Source organism: Gouania willdenowi, chromosome 14, assembly GCF_900634775.1.
Source record: "Gouania willdenowi chromosome 14, fGouWil2.1, whole genome shotgun sequence".
NCBI lineage: Eukaryota > Metazoa > Chordata > Actinopteri > Blenniiformes > Gobiesocidae > Gouania > Gouania willdenowi.
The window spans coordinates 31,398,321-31,415,667 of record NC_041057.1 but is presented as its reverse complement, the minus strand read 5'-3'; the positions used below and the strand labels follow the sequence as shown (position 1 = coordinate 31,415,667).

At 34.4% G+C, this 17,347-nt stretch overlaps 1 protein-coding gene across 3 annotated transcripts in view; it reads right to left on the bottom strand.

Annotated features, from left to right (window-relative positions):
- The window catches only part of LOC114476186 (calcium/calmodulin-dependent protein kinase kinase 1-like), a 134,190-nt gene that overhangs the window by 2,712 nt on the left and 114,131 nt on the right, over positions 1-17,347 (bottom strand). For 2 of the 3 annotated variants that reach the window (XM_028467524.1, XM_028467525.1), the window contains exons 12-15: positions 15,218-15,291; positions 9,382-9,469; positions 5,858-5,986; positions 3,327-3,430 (exon numbers count right to left, since the gene is read on the bottom strand). In XM_028467524.1, coding sequence (XP_028323325.1) covers positions 3,327-3,430; positions 5,858-5,986; positions 9,382-9,469; positions 15,218-15,291 — 395 coding nt within the window. Of the gene's footprint in view, positions 1-3,268; positions 3,431-5,857; positions 5,987-9,381; positions 9,470-15,217; positions 15,292-17,347 lie in introns of all 3 variants that reach the window. The other variant, XR_003675542.1, reaches the window with a different exon arrangement.

Here is a 17,347-nt window from a genome sequence, read left to right as displayed (position 1 = left end):
ACTGCATAATAGTTCTTTTTTTCTTTTAAAAGTGCAACTGAAAATGTATTTTGTGCCTTAACAATTGGACTTTTAAAAAAAAAAGTCATTACACTCAGATATTTGTTTGGACCAGCAGAGGGCGCTGGTAACCCAGTGGTCAGTTGGCATGCAGATATCTTGTAGTGAAGAAGAGATGCTATGCTAGCAGACGGAGCTAATAGAAGAACCTGACTTTTACAGATATTCACGTAATATTACAAATATTCTTTCGATGCTAAAGGGGTAAGAAATCATTTATGAACATGTTTAAGAGTAGGAGGCGGCCAGAAAGAAAGTAGTAGCAGATTCCGCCCGCCGCCAACACTTCTGGACAAGAGAAAGATAAAAAAGTACTGCGATTCAATTTTCAGTGTATCGATGTGATACCTATGAATCGATTTTTAACTGCCATACGATTAGTCGTTACATCCCTACTTAAGGACATTATAAAATATGTAAAGTAATTAAATACATTTCTACACCCAACTGTTACTGAGTGAATTATTATTATTTGTTATAAAATGATTAACAGACATTCTGAAACTACAAAAAATTAAATGACCAGACAACAATTAATGCACGGCGCCAAAACAGCATTAAATGGAGGTTATTTCCTCAGTTTTAGAGTTCATAAATGTATCTATAATTAGAACCAGATCATTTATTTACATGTATTTTGAATTGAATTCATTGGTGTTATTTTATTTTTAAATAATTGTACATTTTGACAAACCTTTTATTTCATACATATGTCTTTGTGGAAAATAAATTAAATTCTATTTGTGCAAGATTTGGTCTTTTCCTTTATAAGTTTCTACATGTGATGGTTACTGTATGTAAGGGAACCGTGGCAAGATTTATTATCAAAAATAAACGTATAGGTGAAAATAACTAGTAACTTTTACTTTGAGTTCTATTTAATTGAGCTACTTTTTCCTTGTGTTTGAGTATTTTATGTATGACTAACTTGTACATGTACTTGAGTATAATTTCAATCAAGTAACAGTTCGTCTACTTCAGTATCAGAACTCTTTACGTCTATGAGTGTTGGTACATTGGTACGATTCCTCAATTTCTGCTATTGTTGTTATTTTTCTAATGATGTATGTCTAAATGTTTTTGCACTATTATCCTATGTTAGTATTTATATTTATTTTAGTTCTTACTCTCTGCTCTTATACTGTGTTGCTGCTATTTTAGGATGCCTTGGCTTTATGTGTTTGTATTATAATCAAATAAAAAGCACAATAACAGATCCATGCAGACGTGCACATACAGCACATTTTAATGTGCTGAAGCTCCTCAGTTAGAAAAGATGGATTCATAATGTTTGGCGTCACTTCAGACACAATCAAGGCATCGGCTTTGTGATTTTCCTACTTTTCATTCTTTTGTGAGCAGGAAAACAATAACCAGATGATTAGTCGACTACTCCACCAGCTATGAATAAATAAATGTTCCTCCTTTTATCAAAAGTGGATTTCTCATCTGGTTTAATTTGTTCTATAGCTTCCACCATGAAGAGGACCACAGCTGCTGACAGCCATTTAATTATAGACGCTTTAAAGGAAGGAATATCCACTGTTTGATCATGTTTGGCCTAAAAACTTATAAATGTATATTTTAGACAACAATTATACACAAAATAACTGAAAAATATACATTTATATACATATACACATACGTTTAACAAGCGTTTGACCAAGTTTGGATTAAAAACGTTTTTGTTGCCCGGGGGCCACATGAGGCCCTCTGTCTAATTTTGTGTGGCTCACAAAGTAGATGCAAAAAATAACTGCAAAAACATACACATTTACAGAAAAATACACAAAAGGACAACAATTATACATAAAAATAACTGAAAAATATACAACACATCAACAAAATTACACAACATCCACAAAAAAGTTAGTTAAATAAATGCACAAAATGAAATGAAGAAATATTTATAAAATGACTCCAAAAACACACAAAACAGCAACAAAAATATACAAAAATGAAGAGAAAAATAAACAGAATGACAACAAAAACATACATGACAACAATTATACACAAAAATAACTGAAACATATTCATTTATAAACATACACATACATTTAAGAGGCGTTTCACCAAGTTTGGCCTAAAAACTTCCAAATGTATTTGTTAGAACAGACGTGGGAAAAAGGTGGCCCAGGGCCACATGAGGCCCTCGGTCTAATTTTGCGTCGCCCACAAAGTAGATGCACAAAATAACTTCAAAAACATACAAATTTACAGAAAAATACACAAAATTACGACAATTATACACAAAAATTACAAAAAAATATACATATCAAAATAAGACAAAATTGCAAAATGTCCACAAAACTATATCCAAAAATGCAAAAAATAAAAAATGATATATAAAATGACTCCCAAAACACAAAAAACAGCAATAAAAATCCAAAAATTAAGAAAAAAAAACAACAAGAAAAACACAAACCTTTTATTCTTTCCTGTATTAATGCTAATACTGTCATTATTCTTCATACTGATGTTACAATGAATGTTGATAGTGTGGTGCTTGAATCATACACATCTCTGCATCACAAAATCTGTGCTTAAGGAAATTCATCAATATGCACCACAATTATCAAGATTTTCTGTAACATTTATAGTTTCTCTGCCATCATGAATTGCCGCAAAGCATCATGGGTTGATGACGTGTAGTGGTTTAGCTTCTATTGATTGTGTTTACCGACCCATGATGCTTTGCTGCATTTATGACGGCGGATCACAGACTGTTTAAAAGACAATAAAATGAAAATGGTGCGTTTCATTTATTTTTTCTAAGCAAAGATCTTCTAATAAGTACATTAAACACTTTCAGGACAAATTTCTAAAACCAGTGGAGGCTTATTTTTAATCATTGGGTTTAGATAATGTCTCCAATAACAACATCACTAAATGAGTGTTTATAGTGACCAGCAGGGGGCAGTATTGAGTTAAGTTCTAGAGTCCATTACTCATGTCTGGAAGTTGTCAGCTCTGCTAAAGCCTCAGATCACATTAACTCTGGTTTATTTATGTTGCTTATATACATGAAATCACACAAATAAACAAGGTGTGGCTCTGAAACGTAAGCAGGAGAAAATCTAAGGTCACAGTCCAGAGTGAGAGTGAACGAAGCAGTTAGAATGAATTAACTATGGTGCTATGGCAACACAAAGGGAGCGACTGCTTGTTAAGCTGATGCAGCTGCAACACAAAACAGGTGTGAGTTCACCTTCATGGATGAGGTGAGAGTGGGATGAGGATGAGGATGAGGATGAGGAGAGGCTTACATGAGCAGACTGCCAGGTGCAGACATGGAGCGCTCCTCACGTCTGCTCGGACACTCAAAGGGATTGCTGAATGAACGCTTCCTCAGCATGGCTTTCACCAAGATCTGAATAAAAACACACACAAACACAGAGATTGGCCTCAGACAGACATGAAAACTGGTGGCTTTTGGTCTAACTTTGTAAAAAAAATCTAAAAATACCCAAAACGACAAAAAAAAAAAACACACTAAATGACTGCAAAAACAAATAAAACTGAAAAACACACAATATGACAATACATATACACAAACTGACTCTAAAAACACACACCATGACTCAAATAATACAAAACGACAATTAAAATACACATAATGACTTCAAAAACACACACTATGATTTCAATAACATAATATGGCAATAGAAATACACAAAATGACTCAAGTAACACAAAACAAAAATAAAAATAAAAAACAAAAAAAATCACAGAGACAATAAAAATGCACAAAATGACTCAAAACAAATAATGTGACTGGAAAAACACACAATATGACAATTAAAACACACCCAATGACTCCAAAACTTCCCTAAAATGACATAAAAATACAAAAAACTGGAATCAAAATGGACAAAATTACACACTGAATGACCAAAAATACACTCAAACGACTCTCAAAACACACAAAATCAATACACAAAAAAACGCACAAACAATACGCTTGCTCTAAGACATATGGGCAACTGGTGCTATTTTTGTAATTTAAATCCAACAAAAAGACATAATCATCAACATCCCCCCCAGTGCAAATAAATGTGACAACATGCAAGATTCTAGCATGCAAGAGCTGCTACTGAAGCTGATAGGAAGATAAAGATCTGGAAAAAAAACGAAATTATGCAAACTTCAGCATTAGGAACTTGAACAACTGACGTATGAAGAAACAGACTTATCCATGCAAAGACATTAATGATACTGACTCAGCAGAAGGCCTAGCACATTGTTTGGAGTAGCAAAAATTTGAAAAAGTAGGTTTTTGATGTGTGGTGACTTACAAAGACCAATAGGCCGTGGGAGTGGGCGTGGCCTATGTAAGAAGATGCGACTCTAGTGAACACATGGAGATAAAGTTTATGAAGATGTGATTTAAAATGTGAAAGTTACAGGCCAAAATGTGTTTGCATTATTTTTGTACTTTTTGGTACGAGTGATCTGTGTGCTCTTCTATATATACCCTCAACATAATACTTCAGCTGAAATAAATGTTTGTTGTTTATGTTGCAATAAGCCACACCCACTTTGACCAATAGTGACTAACTTCAAGATATGGCCTCAGGAGTGACCCAGGGTCATACCCATCAAGTTTGGTGAAAATCAGTCTTGCCATTTAAGAGATATAAATGTCTCATATTTGCAGCACCACCTAGTGGCCAACATTATTCAAATTTTATAGCTAGCTAAAAAACTTTACTCAGGCCCAACTGAAGACTCTACATGCCAAGTTTCACGCTGATTGGACAAAACTCAAGGAGTAGTTAAAAAAGTAGGTTTTCCAGTTTTCGCGGTTATAGACGGAAATAGGCGTGGCCAATCTCAGGAGATTCAGTGTTATTGAGGGAATCCGTGGATATGAAGTTTTTGAATGTGCGACATACAGCGTGGGAGTCATAGGCCAAAACGCGTTGACCTTGGTTATAGCGCCACCTGCTGGCGGACAAGTGAGTTTTTGCGTTGAGGTAAGCTGAGGGGTCTGGACCCACCCTTCAAAATGCACCACCCCCCCCAGCACAGTTTAGCCTGCAGCACCACTTTTACCAATGGAAAAATAAAAGGTAACTATCACTATAATATAATAATAATAAGGGTAATAACTCCGGAACAAATAATTGCGCGCTTCTCATTTTCAAACTCCATCAAGGTACTGATACCCTGAAGCCACACAACAGATGTGGTTATCCTATCATAAACAGTTTCTAAGCTGTCCCTTTTAACTCAGACAGACTTTATCCCTCTTTTTCACTTCGTTCACTTTGTGGTGGGGGATAGAAATACTCAAAATGGCAGAAAAACACAAAAATGACAATGACTATTAAAATGCACAAAATGACTTCAAAAATACACAGTGACAATAAAAACATGACCAAAAAAAAACACTAAAACAAATCAAAAAACACACATGCCAAGACAACACAAAAAACACACAAAACAAGAACATGTACAACACAACATACAAAAATGGAATAAAAAAAATACTAAAACACAAAAACAGTATTAATGCTGATAATACTGCTCTGATTGATCATTATTCTAAATGCTGACATTAATGTTGATCATCATCATTTTTGTGGCTAACTGATAAAAGTTGCTCATCTCTGCTTTTAAAGAGTGATGATAAAAGTTTTCCACCATGTGTGCTTTTAAAAAAAGAAAATATATATAATATATATATAATATATAATATATATATATATAAATTGAAACCTTATTGAAACCTGAGGAGTATTTAGTGTTCAGTCAAACTTTAAGTCAAAGTGTTAAAAAGTGTTTATGTTCTTACCACTGCTGACAGGCTGGGAACAAACTTGACTGAGTTCTGGACGTCCTCCTCCGTCACCTCCACCACTGAGCAGTGTTCCTCCTCCAGGGGTAGAGGCTGGGAGCCCCCTTGGGTCACCCACTGGTCTGTCTACGCTTACACACACGCACACACACACACACACACACATGCACGCACGTACACACACACGCACGTACACACACCGCACGTACACACACACGCACACACCAAAACCATAGGCGGTGTTTGAGATTCTTGCCAGGGGGGGCAAAAGAAAAAAACCGTCTCAAGATTCGCACCAACCACAATAATATGCATAAACATATACATAAACATAGACATATACAATAACGCAAAACTTATTAGTAACATAATTGATAATGTTGATTACAAAAATGTGCATCAACGCATCATTTAACCCATTCAGTGCCAGCCATTTTCAGAATTTCTACCCCCCTCAGTGGCAGCTGTTTTAGAGCATTTTGACTGATGTTTAAAAACCCACAGCATAATTTGTACTATGACAATCTGAAATTTGACACCAGATTCTGAAAGATTAAAGTCTCTACTGTCATCAGAAAAAAGAAATGTGTTGATAGCTAGTTTCGTTCTTCTGTAATCAGCAGTTGAATAGAGGCAAGTTTTACACAACCCACGTTTAAGACGCAAAAAGCCGAGAAAACAGGCTTTTCCTAAAAAAAATCTGTCAGTGACTTTGAAGTATTTAGATTCTTGGTCCATTTTCCCGCTCAGCTGTCGGGTCGGGCTTCATTTTTAACTTTTTTTTTTTATTAAACACAAAACACTAATATACTGTTGTGGTATCATTTCTAAAGTGATTTCTGCTAGTTGTGGGACGGGATATTGATGGTGTTGCGTTTTGTTGTTCAGTGTTCACATTCACTGAATATTATTTGCTGATTTTGCTGATTCCTCACTTGCTGCTGGAGCGCAGGGAACATATATGACAGCGTGCTTCAGTCAGGTCTGGTCTGCATACTGTAACGGACTGGGTTCTACTGTATGTTCTAGTTATGTTCCACTTGTGTGTATTCAGTGGTTAACTGATGCTGAGATTTCCCATGGCTGAGAAGGCATCATGGTCAATGTGTGTCTTTGTTTACATGTGTTCTGAATATTGATTGGCTGGTAGGCTGGGGAAAGGGCGGGTGTAAGCAGGGAAAAGACTAGTGAACAATTCTGTTCCTACGGTAGTGTCAGTGTATGACGGTGTAAGACGGTTCTTTGTGTGTTTGTTTATTTTTGGCGTGTTACTACGTCCTCCATTAAAGCCTGTAAAACTGTGATAAAGGCTCGAGTCACGTCATTACAACACCTTTTGGGCTGCCCCCCCCTCTCCACCCTCACTGCGCGAGGCACCGCGCTACCAGTCTACCGGCTGCAATACATTCAATAAAATAATAATGTGTTATTCATGTTCTGTGTCAATATCACTTCATTGCGCCATAATCTCCGTCGTCCCTGCTTCTTCCTCCTTAGCTAATGGTAGCATCATGGCTAATCCATCATCTACAGGTGCACTGCTGCCACCTTTAGGGCGCCAGTTGGTCACTACATCAACAGAAGAGCCTTATATTCACAGAAGAACTCCGTCACAGTGTATCCTAGCAACTTGCGTGAAAAAACGCAATTGACGTAATATTACGTCAATGGCAATGACTGAGTGAATGTTGTAAATTCATGATAAAATCAGCTTTCTACTTCATTTTTGCTGCAGTGCCATACATGAACTGCTGGGTTCAGTGTCGCTTCACTGTGAAGAAGAACTGAGCAACAGAAGAAGAACCAACCTAAAATCTCAAAAGTTTGGTACCATTTCACTGAACATTTTTACTAGTATTTTTAAAAGAACAACACATTCATATATACAGTATTTTTTTTAGAGTCACTGTGTTTTATGGCACTTAAAATATTTGTATATAATTTACATAGGCAACCCACAATTCTCACGTTCTTGTCTTCCATGTTATTTGTGAATGTTCTTCTATGTTTTCTTTAGATGGGATGATACTGAAATGTTTGTACAGCAGTTTGTGGTTTTTACTTGTGGAAAGCGCTCTATAAATAAAGATTACTTACTTACTCTATAAATAAAGATTACTTATTTAATTACTCTATAAATAAAGATTACATACTTACTCTATAAATAAAGATTACTAATTTACTTACTCTATAAATAAAGATTACTTATTTACTCTATAAATAAAGATTACATACTTCTCTATAAATAAAGATTACTAATTTACTTACTCTATAAATAAAGATTACTTATGTACTCTATAAATAAAAATGACTTACTTACTCTATAAATAAAGATGACTTACTTACTCTATAAATAAAGATTACTTATTTACTCTATAAATAAAGATTACATACTTACTCTATAAATAAAGATTACTAATTTACTTACTCTATAAATAAAGATTACTTATTTACTCTATAAATAAAGATTACATACTTACTCTATAAATAAAGATTACTAATTTACTTACTCTATAAATAAAGATTACTTATGTACTCTATAAATAAAAATGACTTACTTACTCTATAAATAAAGATGACTTACTTACTCTATAAATAAAGATGACTAATTTACTCTATAAAAAAAGATTACTTACTTACTCTATAAATAAAAATGACTTACTTACTCTATAAATAAAGATGACTTACTTACTCTATAAATAAAGATGACTTACGTACTCTATAAATAAAGATGACTAATTTACTCTATAAATAAAGATGACTTATTTACTTACTCTATAAATAAATATGACTTATTTACTTACTCTATAAATAAAGATGACTTATTTACTTACTCTATAAATAAAGATTACTTATTTACTTACTCTATAAATAAAGACTTACTTATTTACATTAAATTAAGAATTGCATGTTTTCAAATTAATTTGGGAAAACTGTAAAGAAAACTTTGATTTAACCTTAACAGATGTTGGTTGCGCTTAATTTTTTACATTAATATTGTATTATTTTCTGTATAAAAAAACAAGCAGAAGTGTCAGGTAAACCTAATATGTATTTTTATTGAAAACGTATTGACTACTGGAAATGAGAGCAGAAAAGTTAACATACTTTATTTAAACTGAAGTATTGTTGGACTTTATTTCAATTAAATATGAATACATTTGACATTAAATGTTTGATTTACTTGTTTGTTTATGTCCATAATTAATTTATAGACATTTCCCAACAGGAATCTATGAAACCTCACCTGTACTGTACAGTATCCAGGTTTTTATGTTACAGTCACACTGGTTGAATTAGTATTTTGGCTAAAAAGTTACTGAATGGATTTCAAGTCACTGAGTCTTTTTAGATCAAATTTTTCTAAATTAACTGATATAATCCATGAATCTAATCTGCAATAAGGAATCATGATTTGAATGGAATGGTTGCTAAAACAATGGTTACACCTTTTTAGTTCTAACAGGTGTAATGAACCAAACCCAGTCGTACACAGAGCCTTCACACCTGCTTCATTCTACCTTAATCTCAGGGATGGTGATCCTGGTGTCTGGGTCTTTATCCAACATCCGTAAGAGCAGAGTCTGCAGCTCCTCACTGACCTTTGGTCTGTGGAAAACACACAAATATCATCATCAGGAAAGACTTTCACAGCATTTAGAACCAGAGGTGAAAGTAATGGATTACAAGTACTCACATTACTGTACTTGAGTAGCTTTGATGGGTACTAGACTTCTAAATCAGTCATTTTACTTGTACTTTACATTTTAAAAGAAGTAAAATAATTTGTTAAATTTCTTCATCCAACTGTTACTAAGTGAATTATTCTGCTTTTTTTCATGGTCTCACATTGAACATAATATATAAGTTCTTATTCGTGTCATTTCTGATCAACTCTAAGCCACTTTATTGGCTTCAGGTTGTGGTTTCTACCTTTTACTAGGAGTGTGACGATATCTCGATACAGCGATATATCCGCATGATCGATTAAAGATATGCTCCCGCTAAGTATCGTTTTTTTTTTTTTTTTTTTTTATTATTATTTTTTTTTTTATTTTTATTACATTTTTTTTAAAACCTTTTCTTTTTTTTCACTAAAAAGTGCAGGTATGTCTTCACAGAAATATTGTCACTGTTAGTTGAAGGAACCAATATACTGTTTACTGGAATATTGCACTATACTGGTGTCACTGGTAAGAAAGACCGTATTTTACATCGGTATGTTGACACTTATTTACAGAAATGTTGCACTAAAATAGTGTCACTGTTCATAGACACTTTTTCAATTTATTGTCTTTCAGAAATATAAAATAAAAACTGTATTTTTTCATTTAATCTTTTTTTTTCTTGTTATGTCATAGATTATCGTAGATTGATTTCTAACCAATATATCGATAATTGCAGTATCGTCACATCGTGAGGTAATCGTTATCGTGAGCTTTGTATCGCGTATTGTATCGTATCGTGAGGTACCCAGAGGTTCCCACCCCTACCTATTACAGTATGTTTTAGAGATCATAACTGTAGCTATACTTAGAACCAGATCATTTATTTATATTTTGAATTACATTTATTGGTGTTATTTTTTATTTATTTTTTTTAATTTACATTTTGACAAACCTTTTATTTTAAACGGATGCTTTTGTGGAAAATAAATTAGGTTCCAAATGTTGCACAATTGGAACTTTTCCATTTTAAGTTTACTAGTTAACTTTGAGTACTATTCAATTAAGCTGTTTTTTACTTGTACTTGAGTATTTTATGTTACTTGAGTACAATTTAAATCAAGTAACAGTACTTCTCTACGTGAGTAGGACACATCATAAAGTTTACAGGCTGTTTCGTGTGTTTTTAGCCTCGCTCATGAAGAAAAATATTCAAACTGCCATTATTCATGAACAAAACAACAAATTGTAGGATGGATTACAGTGGGATCAAACATAATAAACTGTCCTTGGGTGAAAACATGTGATCAATCACAGCCTATTCAATACGTGCTCAGTTTTAAACCTTCAGGAGCTCAATTCATCATTGGCAGAATGTGTGTAGATGTGTCCCTGCTTCAACACACCTGGTTGAAACCAATGTGTAGTCATGAAGCTCTGCAGAAGCAGAAAACGAGCCAGTCAGTTGATTCAGGTGTGTTGGAGCAGGAAGACATTTAAAAGTCTCGAGGACTGGAGTCCGGTGTCCCGGTCTGAGTTTACCTCCGTACTGAGATTCTAACCCTAACCATAACATAACCCAATAAACAAATAGAACATGTGTCGGTTCACTTTGAAAACAAAAATAAACAAAAATTAATCATTTTTTTAAGCAAAAATTAATTTTTCAGTAGTGCACGTGTGTGCGCATATACAATCTCAGTACAATGTGAACTCAGACCATGACACCAGCACCCCTGCATTAGATAGTATGGAAAAATAAAGTATGCAAGAAATACCTGGATGTATACTATATGGGGACATTTTTTAAATATGCATTGTGGGTACACTAGTCATACTCAACTGTCCCATGATGCATTAGGAGCGGAATGTAAAATCATCCTGGGACCAGCTTCAAGCTAAAAATCAAACATCTCCTTTTCAAAATAAAAGCATTTCTTCTTGTCTTCCATTAGTTTTTAACACTTTTGTAAATATGGCTCTTGTTTTGTAATCAACAGCAAGTTTTGTCAGTAGCACAATGGAGGATCTTTAAAAAATCTCCAAAATGTGTGAATGAAATGTGTTTCCGTGAGTTTTATGGATCAAATGAGCACATGTTGATATTATACTTGGTCACTTTCTCACTTAAAATGTTTCCAGAACTTTCAAAGTAAAGGTGGAGAATCAACAGAGATACGCTCATCATCCTAATCATACTAATACTATAAAGTAGACACAGTATATATATATATATATATATATAGTACAGAGTGTGACATTTATTTATTCATTTTTTACTTGTCTGTACATGCTGTCAAAGGTCAACACTACAAGAAGTGCAATCATTATGAGACAACAATGCATGTTTTGTTATTGCAATAAAATAAATTGATTTATTTAACTGAGTAATTGTGACCATCACCAGCCCTCCCAAAGGAAGAGTAACAAATCTTTTATTATAGGGAGGATATAAAAAGGGAGAGCAGTGTTACACCTAGGTGGACGGAGTGTGACATTTATAACACAGCCATGTTCTTATTTATTTATTTATTCAGTTCATTTCCGACATGGTCGCATTCACAGAAATTCATTTGACATTCAGAGCAAAATCACATCATTGTTTTTTTTTTTTTTTGTCCTTTTTTTGTCCTTTTTCATGCCGGAAAGGGCGACGGAAAAAAGCATTATGCTTATCCAGATCCGTCCCCTAATTTGAACACAGATAATTTTACATCCAACCTCGTTTCTTCCCTTTTTTTTTTTTTTTTGTGATGTGTTCTCGTCTGCAGTCATTGTTCCTGTTGTTACTCCTCCTCACAGTCTTTTTCTTCCGTATTTCCTCGGGCTGTAGCGTTCAATGAAGAGTTGACTTGAGATCTGTATGTGTGTAAAAATGTACTCCTCGTTTTGTCCTTAAATTGTTTCAGATTATCTGACTGTTGTGTCTCTTCGTCAAGGCTGTTCCAGAGGTTCATGGCTCTATGCACAGTACTATGTTTGCCAACATGTATGACAAAATAAATCCCACAGGTGCTTTGATGAAAAGCTTATGAATAGGATTTGATTCACCTGTTGGTGAGTCCTGCCTTAAAAACACATGACAATAAATATCAAGTTTGTATGTGTGTTTTTAGAACTAAGTTTGTATGTTTTGTTGTTTTTTGTATATTTGTTGATGTTTTGTGTTGCTTATTTTGAACCCATTTTTGTGTTTGGGAAGTCATTTTATGTATTTCTCTGTCATTTTTGTGTATTTTTGTTGTTTTGTTTTTGTTCTGTTGTCCTTTTGTGTTTTTGGTGTCAACTTGTGTATCTGAGTGGGTTTTGGAAGTCCTTTTTTGGTAATTTGTGTCACATGCACATAGTTCTCTGTCTTTCTTGTGTACTCTTGTTGTTTTGTGTGTACTTGTTGTCATTTTGTGTGTTTTTGGAGCTTTTTGTATATCTATGTGTGTTTTGAAAGTGATTTTATGTATTTCTGTATTTCTATCATTTTTGTTGTTGTTTTAATTGTCTTTTTGTGTGTTTTTGGAGTTATCTTGTGTATTGATGTGTGTTTTTGTAGCCCTTTTGTGTATTTTGTGTCATTATATGTGTATTTCTCTGTCATTTTTGTGTACAATACTTCGGTTGTTTTGTTTGTTTTTGTTGTAATTTTGTATATTTTGCACATTTTTGTTGCCGTTTTGGAGTTATTTTTTGTATTTGCTCTTAATTAGACTGAGAACCACAGGTTGCCTACGTCTGCTCTACTCCTTTGAAATGAATCGATATATTAATAGTGTTTTTCAACCTTTTTTGAACCAGGGCACATCTTTTCATTGCAGAAAATTCCAAAGCACAGCACCAAACAAAAATGTTTTAAAAAAAAAATGAAACTTTGTAGCCTATATTAACAATAAAACCAACTCTATCACAGCGGGGGCCACAAACATGTGATTGTATCTGATCCAAGGGCCACATGATCAACATTTATGTCAGCATTTAGAATAATGACCAATCAGAGCATAACACAAGATTATTATTTTTTTGTGTAAACACAAAGAAAAATTTTTTTGTGATCATTCATATTTCTTCTTTTGAATAAAAAGTGCAATTACCAATATTTATCTTATTAAAATCTTGTAAAAATGAACAAATCATAATAATAATAATCATAATTATATATATATAATAATTATTATTATTGACTCGTTAATTTTTACAAGATTTTAATGAATAACACAAGTTAAGCTAGGGGGGTCTCCTGTCCACTCTGACCTGCAGTTGCTGTGAAGCTGATGGTCTTTGGGACAGGGAGGGGCTCATGGCAGCACAACGACATAATTGTAGACAATAAATTATTAGCATTCAAAAATATTTTTTTGACCAATTAGGTGAAATTGAATAATTTCCCACGGCACACGTGACGATCTCTCGCACTAATACAATATTTCTAAGCATTGGTGGTGATATGATTCCAGTGTTAAACATTGGAGTATAATAGAGGGGAACAATCATTAGCTCAGGCACACAGTGAGTCGTTATGTGAGCAGTGAGTGGAATGAACTATGATGCTAATGGTTCTACTGGGACTGTGAAGTCGAGTCAGGATGTGAACACACACACACTGTGCATGTGCTTCATCATCACTCTTTTGTTTTCTCTCACTACTACAACAGTGTGACTTTATTGTTCATATTTCTGTGTAACCCACGAGCCAAAAGTCTCTGCTGTGTGTGTGTTTGTGTGTGTGTGTGTGTGTGTGTGTGTGTGTGTGTGTGTGTGTGTGTGTGTGTGTCTGTGATAACGAGCGACACTGATGTGCATGTTAATTTTTTCTTCCATTAGAGCAGGTGTTGTCAACCTTGGGTCAGGACCTCATTTGGGATCATGAGACACTGAGAGGGGGTCGCCAGATGCCTTCAAGAAACTAAGAAACTTTTTAACAATTTGAGCTCATTTTTGCTTGTTTTTACCCTTTTTCTGCAACTACATCAACTTTGCCATATTTTAACCTGTTTTCATCAAATATTTTTGCTGCTTTTAATGCATTTTTACTACATTACTCCCATTTCTGCCACTTCGCCATCAAATTTCAATGCCTTTTCTGCGCATTTTTTCCACTTTCAAGATATTTTCAGCACTTTCAAACCCTTTCCATTAATGTTCCCACCTAATGTCGCATATGTTGACCCATTATTGTCATTTTTAACCTCTTTTCGCCATATTTCGTGCTTATTTTTGCCAATTTAACCACATTCACAATTTGTCATGTCCAGTATTTGCCAGTTTAAACTAATTGTTCTCGCTTTTTCTGCCACTTTTAAGCCAATGTTGACATTCTGAACCCTTTTTATCACTTTTTCAGTCCATTTTTGCCCACTTTAATATGCAACTTTTAACCAGTTTCTGGGGTTTTTAAAATCGCATTTCACCACCTTTTCCACCATTTCTGGTCACTTTTAACCCATTTAATTTGTGATTAAAACAAGGATTTACATCTTTAGGATGACTATATACTATGGCACAAATAATACTAAACATCCTGGATAACAGTAAATATTATTCAGATAAATAAATAAAGGCGGTTACATCAGATTCATAGAACAATGGACCATCATTTATGGATGAGCTCCACAAAGCTCTCCTCTTTATTCCCCCATATAGATGGTCCTGGTGGTTGAGAACCACTGCATTAGAGAGTGCAGGAAGCAGAAGATAAACTCACGTTTCTGGGAAATCCACAGGCTTACTCCTTATTTTATTGTGCAAAGCCAATATGTACTCGTCAATAAATGGACACTGCAGGGGGAGAAGAGAGGAGGAAGAGGAGGAGAGGACCATGAGAAATTATCAGAGGACGTAGAGCTCCAATCACTCAGAGAAATAACAGCAATCAGCATCAAGTATTCTTTAAAGAGTCACCTTTAATCCCACTAAAGAAAAGGAGAAAGACATGGTTTTTACTAAATCACTGAGTTCTATTTACAAGCAACAATCCATGCCTTTATTAATGACAGGATGTTATTCACATTTACATCAGGCTCCTGTGATCCACAGATAACTTCACTGTTATGACATGATAAAGATGCTTACACCAGACAAACTAACGATTATATAATTGTTATATTATATAGAATGGAAATGAACAGAAATGACAAGAAAATACACACAAAAATACAAAAAAAATGACTCCAAAATACACAATATGACAATAAAATTAACAGAAAAATACACAAAATACATTCTAAAACATGCAAGAATACACAAAGTTGCTCCAATAACACACAAAATACCAAAAAAATACACAAAATACCAAAAAAAACACAGAAAATAACAGGAAAATATAACCAAACCGCAACAAAGATACACAAAATTACCCTCCAAAAACACAAAATATCAACAAAAATATATAAAAGTTACAAGAAAATAAACATAATAACTTAGAAAACACACAAACTCTTTGTTCTATTCTGTATTAATGCACAGATTGGTCAATATTTTAAATGTTGACATGAATTTTGATCATTTGGTCCTCGGATCAGAGGGTCAAACAAATATTTTAATATAAATTATTGCTGATTAGCCACATGCTAATAGCTGTAGGGTAAAACTTAGGAGAAAAAACACACTCTTACCATGTTAGGCACACTTAAATGGATATAAAATGTACATTAAACACTAAGGGGTCGATTCTCCCAACTGCGCTTTTTTGCGCGCCTGCAGTTACGTGCTTCTCTCCTACGTGTATTCTCCAGTCCAGGCTGCTGTGTGAATGAAGGTGGGCTTAAAGAAAGGAGGCGGTGAGTTTTCCCAACACTTGTCAATGTTATTGAAATCCATGAAAATGATAAAGTTCACTTTTAATTTGAAACGACTTCATTGATAAACAATGTAACAGGTTGATTTGATCAGATTATTGCAGTGTGACTGATTCACAGTTAAAATCTCTCTCCTTGATCAGCATCATCATCAGCGTCATCATCATCACTGTAAAGCGTGACTGAGTTAGATGCTGTACATATGAGGAAATAACGCGGCCGCAGAGCGTCCTGCTTTAACACAGAGGGATGTTTGAAATAAAACAGAACTATTGGCTTCCATAATACACAGTTTTAAAGGAGACATATCATGGTTTTAAATCCTTCCTTTTTACATATAAATCATACAGTTGTGGTCTATATACAGTGGTATGCAAAAGTTTGGGCACCCTTGTAAATGTTCATGATTTTCCTTAATAAATAATTGGTTGTTTGGATAACAAATTCCAGTTAAATTTATCATATAGGAGACAAACACAGTGATATTTGAGAAGTGAAATAAAGTTTATTCGATTTACAGAAAGTGTGCTAGAATTATTTAAACAGAATTAGGCATGTGCATAAGTTTAGGCACCCTTGCATCTTATTGATTTTAATACTCTTAGCACTAATTATTGGAACTCAAAATTGTTTTGGTAACCTCAGTGATCCTTGATCTTAGGGTCTGGATTCTGGTGGGAGGTATTTGGACCATTCTCTCTGCAGATCATCTCTAGTTCAGGTCAGGTTTGATGGTTTCCGAGCATGGACCGCCCGTTTAAGCACACCATACATTTTCAATAATATTCAGGTCTGGGGACTGAGACGGCCATTCCAGGATGTTGTACTGTTCCTCTGCATGAATGCCTTAGTAGATTTTGAGCAGTGTTTAGGATCATTGTCTTGTTGAAAGATCCAGCCCCGGCGCAACTTCAAACTTTGTCACTGATTCCTGGACATTGTTCTCCAGAATCTGCTGATATTGAGAGGAATCCATGCGCCCCTCAACTTTAACAAGATTCCCAGTTGCCTGCACTGGACACACAGCCCCACAGCAT